Here is a 6706-nt window from a genome sequence, read left to right on the forward strand (position 1 = left end):
TATAAAAATTCTGATTTAGTTCCAGGTTGTCACTTTGAGTGAACCATTTACCTTTGCTTCCTTTTTTTCTTATAATATAATAAAGAGATAAAGTTCTAAATTTTTATTTGATTTAATATGCTGTGTTTCCATAATTTGGAAGACCAAAAGAAAAAGTCATAAACAATACCAATGTTTATTTTTTTTAATGAATCAATAACTCAAAAGAACTTTTTTCCTATTCATAAGGTCATAAGTCTGGAGTGCTGTTCATATCAGATGAATCTACAAAGCCAAGAACAGGAACCACCACATCTTCTTTGGAAGATCTGATACTTTGATTCTTCTCTTTTCTGTTCACATATTTGTGCAAAATGCTGTAGTACTGTTCCTTTGGATTGAAAGTATATAGTGATGAAATTTGCTGCCAGTCTTTTATGCTTGGAGTGTTGTATTCCTTTGGATGTGAACACTCAAAGAAACACTTGATATTTTCTTTTGCCAGTTTGGTTGCATGTTCTGTGGCTTGACTTTTAAGGATCTGCTGCTCCTGTTCCAAATAGATTTTCCAAAATTTCAGCTGCAGGAAGCTAACTGGAGATAGGCATCGGGTGATGGATGTAAAAATCAGGAGGACGATGATAACAACTGCTATCAGGACCCAGCCCAACACCTTCAGAAAACACAACAAAATAGCAATTTAGTCACATTTTTTTTTAGAAATTTTTAAATCCTCAGATAAAGTGTGAACTACTTAGAGTTATGATGATGAACAAGCAACAGCTTTAGGTCTTAATCCCTTACGAGAAAGAAGTGGCAGTAACCTCTCGAACCCCTCAGTACAAGTGCTCACTTGACAAGACAGTCATTTTCCAAGGCATGTCAAGGGCCCAAGGAGGAGTTTATATGTCGAATCCCTGGAACTCAAAATGTGGAATTTCAGAAAATCCAATGAAACAAACATTCATTTCCAAGAACCTCTTAGCTTTACAAGCCCAGAAGTAGTGTGGGGTGATGGCTTTAGAGCCAGGCAGACTCATTTTACTGTAACAATTCTGACTGGACAAGCAACTTGACCTGGACTCAGTGTATTCACTGTAAAGACAGAAGAGAATAATAAAGGAAGTAAAGGGCCCAGCACGGTGACTGGTACAGAGTGGCTGCCTGACACTACACGAGTGCCCAAGTGCCTTTCTCCCGTTAATTAGTTATCCTCAATATTTTGTAATAACCTGTAAGGGAAGAGACTCTGAAGGATACACACACACGTATAACTGAATCTCTGTGCTGTACACCTGAAACTAACACGATATTGTAAATCAACTGTACTTCAATTTTAAAAAGAAAAGAAAAGAAAAAGCACCGAGATAGAAAGGAAGGAAGGAAGGGAGTTAGGGGAAAGGGAGAAGAAAGAAAGAAAGAAAGGAAGGAGGGAGGGAAGAAAGAAAGAAAGAGAGAGGGAGGGAGGAAGGAAGGAAGGAATGCCTATCGGCTCACGAGAAGCCAACAACCATTCTAGTTAGTCTTCGGATGTCGTATGTCTGGAGAAAGGGCACGCATTTCTACCTCCCCCGTCCATCCCCGTAGAAGCCCGTCCCTCTCCGATCCCCCCAGCGCGTCCAGCGCGGGCGCCCGACCTGCGACTGGGCCTTGAGCTCCTTCTGCAGGTCCTGCACGTCGGGAGCCTGGACCTGATGGCACGGCACCAGCGGCAGCTGGTCCGCGCAGCCGGGGCTGCGGCCGAAGCACAGGCGCCGCGCCACGAAGGCGCTCCCGCTGGCGGCGCACTCGTAGAAGGAGCCCCCGAGCAGCGCCACGGCCACCCAGGTGAGCGGCGCGACCGCAGCGACAGCGCTGAGCTGCGCGCACACCAGGGCCCCGCGCAGCGCTGCGCCGCAGCCAGTGCGCGCGCCCGGCGCGCAGCAGCCGGTCAGCAGGCGCCAGGTGCGCGCGCTCAGCACGTAGCCCAGGAGGAAGAGCGCCAGCGCCGGCACCAGCAGGAAGACCAGGCCGTAGGGCAGGTTCCAGGCGTCGCTGCACGGGCACTGGAACACCGCGGTGGAGAAGATGCGCTCCCCACCCACCGTCAGCAAGCTCACCAGGACGTAACCCAGCGTATTGCGGTGCTTGAGGTGCAGGTCCAGCACCGCCCTAAACTTCTCCATTGGTCTCCTACCCCAGGGCGCCGTGGATGTGCCCGTGTGCTTCTGCCTCTTCGCTGCCCAGCTCCTCGAATGATTTGGGGGAGGGTCTGGGGTCTGGGGTTTTCCCTGCTCTGCTAAGCCAAGCCTTCCAAAAAAGAAAGGGTCTTCTCTGGGTTTCCTGAGCTTTCGCTTTCTTATTTCAACCAGACCAGGTGCGGCAGACTCAAACACACACACCATTGACCTCCCTAGTACTCATGCCTTTCCAGAAGCGGAGGTACTGGTGACCTTTATCCCTCAGTTCCGGAACTCTGAGGGAAGATAGGCCCTGTTCCACTGTGAGTTTTGTTTCCTCCTGACAAGGGGACTTTCCTTACCCTTAATGACCCTATGCAGTCACCAAATGAATACTTTTTACTTGGATAAACTGGGAAAAACACCAGCTTTTCCTCGATGGCAGCCACCCTGGCTCCTAAACCCACTCCCAGTCAGACCAAACAATTGCAAGAAACAAAACAAAACAAAGAAACCAAACAAAACTGATCATTTAAAGGAAACATTATTCAAGGGCAAATTTCCAGTTTCTCTTTCATAAACTAAATCGTAGCAAAGCCCCGCTCAAATTCCAGTATGTCCATGATGTCTGTCTCCTTTCTGTCCCCCTTCTGGACAGAACTGCCACTGTCCTCTCCTCTGCCTGGTCTCCTGCAGGACATTAGCCTGAATAGACAGTATTGACTTCTGCCTCTTTTTTTCCCCCTCAGGTGGGTCCTAACACTGGTAGTATGTGGACAAGTGTCAAATCCTTACTCAGTGACCACCAAGTTGATCAGCAGAGGAGAGCGGTACATGGTTGCTCAAAAAACACTAGTTGAACCAAAAAATTTCGATCTGCAGCCACATCTAACTAACATTATTTCCTCCACTTTCAGTTTTCTCAAAGCAGCATTTCTCTGACACAAGCTAAAACCACTTCTGTGAAACTGAGCCCTACTCTGAGCAGCTCTAGAGTGAGGTGAGGTGTACTTGAAAGGACATGGGCTGTGAAGTCAGGTGCATTGTGTGTGTGTATGTGTGTGTTTAATAAGTTAGCTCCCCCTAGACTCATCATGCTCATTTGTAAAAGCAGAAGATAGTGCTCACTTTTCAAGATTGCTGAGACAAGTAAATTGCGTAGCATCTGTAAAGCACTTTTACACACAGGGTGTGCCTATTAATGAATGCTCAGTGTGAGGGATTACCTCTCACCTTGCAACGTCAGGAAGAGACAACAGACAACTGGGTTGTACATTATTTAAGAATCCAAATGAATGCTCTATTTTAGATCAAGGATTGTATTCAGTGACTCAATGATCCTCCACGACCTTCAGAGGATCAGTGTGCCCTGAGCTGTCCATTTCACTTCAAGGAGGGTGTCTGGATACAGAGTCTGGGGGAGCAGGTCGCAGTGAACTGGTTGCTGCTCAAGCCCATCCCCTAGGTTTGCCTTATTTATCTGGGAAGAACAGGTAGCCCACAGAGCCTACTGAACTGTTAGAGACGGGGCAGGAACATGTTACTCTTTTCTTAGTTCAACTTGCCTCCTGAGCTCCCTCCCAGCACCAGTTCCTGGCACAGAACCACCTGGCACTGGGATGAATAGCTACTCTCTCTGTGTGAGTGTTCAGAAGCTGTCCCCAGATCAAGGTCCTTTCTGTCATGCTGGACAGTTGGGGCCCTCTTCTCTGGAGTTGGACCAGGTACTGCCAGGCTTCCTGTAAACTTGCATCAAAGTTGCATGTTTGAGGCAAATCACTTCTGCTATGACTATCATCTCTGTAAGCCCACATATGCAAAAACTCTTCCTTCCCTTTTCCTGTGGGTGACCCTTCTCCTCTCTTCACTGCCACCCTACTCCTCTGAGATGTTGCCTCCTTTCCCACGCTTTCCACATACCGTCCTGAACAAATTCCACTGTATCACAACCTTTGTGCAGATGGCTTTATGCAAATCTCCCTTAATTGTAACCTAACTCAAACATACCCTTCCATTCTCTTGAGTGAGATTTATTTATTCTCCCACATTTCTCAGAACAAGAGGGAGGGCTGGCATTCCCCCACTACTACATCCACACCTGGGCTTTTCCCATCACTTCTAATAGTTTATTCTCCATCAGGGCTCAAGCTGTTTAGCTTGACCTCCTCCGTCACCTCAGTCCTGCAATCTGTTTTCATTCCCTTCGTTTATTAAGACGTTTGCATCTGGCGACAGCCTTCTTCTTCCTCGCCGCTGTCAAGGATTTGGTTTCATTTATTTTTAGTTACTATCCTGACTAGAGTAATTCATTTGTTAACCAATTTATTAATTAGTTCATTTGTTCATTCAGTCATTCATTTAAAGGTTTAATAAGCACCCAGAATATGCCAGGTACCTATAAAATGCCTGGTGTTATTGGGTACAACAAGGAACAAGACCAAGAGATGCCCTGCTTTCATTGAGCTGATGTTCTAGTGGAGAGGATATAGATGATGAGGGGGAACGTCTGCAGGTTACGCAGATAATTAAAATGCAATCATGTGGTAGAGAGTGTCCTGAGAAAGCCTCTATGAGGAGAGGACATTTAAGCAGAAATGCGAATGACAAAGGCTCTGGGTGTAAAGGAGCTTAGTATTCTGCGGTTAGAAAGACAGCCAGAGTGACGAGAGCATTGAGAGTGAGAAGGAAGGTGGTGCATCACGAGGGCAGAGCTGCAGGTGGAAGGTCAGGTTTAGGGGCTTTAGAGACCAGGGTATGAGGTTTATGATCCTGCCCCAGAAACTCATTACAGACTGAGCTGCATCCTCACCTATTATCCTGTCAGCTTGTGTCTCTAAACATCACCTCCTGGGGATGCCACCACTGTGTCCCCCCGATCACAGATCTCCCAGATAAGACGATCCTTCTGTACTTATTCCAGGTTTCCATAACTATTAGAGTCCAGCTGCGGCCCACCAGCCTGAATTTCCTCCCAGCCCCTGATTTGAGTCTAGTGCCCGGACACCCACCCTTACCACCTCTGGAGCAATGGGTGGTTCTAGTTCTGGGTCTATTGAAGATTGTCCAGCCCTTTATAGCCGGCTCTGTTCTGAGAGGCCATTGCTCAGAAGTTCAGCCTTTAGTGCAAATAGAGTAACATAGTAATTCAAGAAGATTCAAGAATTTTCTCTGAGAGTACACTAAATAATATTTGAAAGAACTTTACACTTTTGAAAACCTATAATTTAACACCAATTTACTTTAGCTTCTAAGAAATGAGTGAGAGACTCTCATGTTAAACACAGCGAAAAACCAATGGTTATGGGTTTTGTTTTGTTTTGTTAAACTGTAGTACTTTGTTTCTCAACACTGTTATTATCGGTGTCAGAAATGGATTTCAGAAACCACAAAACATTTCTTGGAAAAGAAAGCAAGAGAAACTCTTGAAAGGAAGTATACATTCACACTGTGAATCTGAAAGTCCCTTGCAGTCATCCTTAAGTGAGCTGGATGTCAAACATTAGTCTCTGTAGTTCTCATGAGAACTGAGACTAATTTTGTATGGTCCTGCTTGGAATACAACTGCTATATTCCAGCAAACTGTCAATCCTGGCCCCAAGACCTGCGAGAGTAAAATCAAATTAAGGTTCATATATCTTTTAAGTATCTGCAATATGCAAGACACGACTTTGGATGCCAAAATAACAAGTAAATTTAGAACGTCTGATATTCTGAATCTTAGAGTATACCTTTCTGCATGCTGTAATTTGTGGAATATACTGTTTATGTTAAGTAATGTATTTGAGAGTATGGGACCTGGGACTTGTTAATATAATAAGATTCTTGAATGTTTATAAAAGTTCTTCCTCTGGAAGTATAAAGCAGAAAGAAGGAAAGTTCAGACTTTTCCTTAGCACAGCAGTGTCAGTTGCTAAGTGGCAATCCCATAACATTTCAAGTAACCTTTTAATAGATTAGTTTCCCCTTTTCTGAGTTTGAATTTCCTAAACCTATCACAAAATTTTAAGTATTCCGTGATTCCCACCCCCCAAATTTTTTTTCTTATGGTAGATGATTATTTTAACTCTGAGAACCTAGATGTGGCCAGTCTTTGTTGTCACCACCATCATCATCATCTGCTACCATAAAAGGCTATTAAAGGTCCTAGTTTTCCTTCCATGGTTCTTAAGACCTGTATCTATTAGGAATCTTGATAAACACACATTAAATTGTGTTTTCCCATCAATTCAGAGAGTCATTTTAGAGTGATTTTAACATGGGATAGAGCTTCACTGCCAATGGCCATTTATCCTTTGCTTCATCACAAGCCTAGTTCCCCTGAACTCAAATTTGGTTTGCTAGTTTAGGAACTATGACCAAAGATTTGGATTTCCAAAGATAATAACGTTGAATAACAAATAAGATTAAAGGATTAGGATAAAGGAAATGAAAATAACTTAATAGGAGAAAATTCGTGTTTCTTCAAATTATAAACGTGACTATTGCAAAATCTCAAAAATTTAAATCAACTCATTGGAGAAGTTAAACTGTTGTGAAAGATCTTCCCTAAAAGAATAAATCACATGAAA

The 6706-nt window shown here is 44.2% G+C and overlaps 1 protein-coding gene across 2 annotated transcripts; it reads right to left on the reverse strand.

The window, feature by feature from the left end:
- Positions 1–229: 229 nt before the first annotated feature.
- CALHM6 (calcium homeostasis modulator family member 6) lies at positions 230–2152 on the reverse strand (the record flags this gene model as incomplete). 2 transcript variants are annotated; one of them, XM_082855558.1, is made up of 2 exons in its annotated part: positions 230–652; positions 2079–2152. In XM_082855558.1, 2 exons carry the CDS (start codon positions 2142–2144, stop codon positions 230–232), a joined length of 489 nt encoding a protein of 162 aa, XP_082711684.1. The 2 variants fall into 2 exon arrangements, with proteins under 2 accessions (XP_082711684.1, XP_082711683.1); XM_082855557.1 differs by having other exon boundaries at positions 1617–2144.
- Positions 2153–6706: the final 4554 nt, after the last annotated feature.

Source organism: Leucopleurus acutus, assembly GCF_964270905.1.
Source record: "Leucopleurus acutus genome assembly, chromosome: 15".
In the NCBI taxonomy this organism is placed as follows: Eukaryota; Metazoa; Chordata; class Mammalia; order Artiodactyla; family Delphinidae; genus Leucopleurus; species Leucopleurus acutus.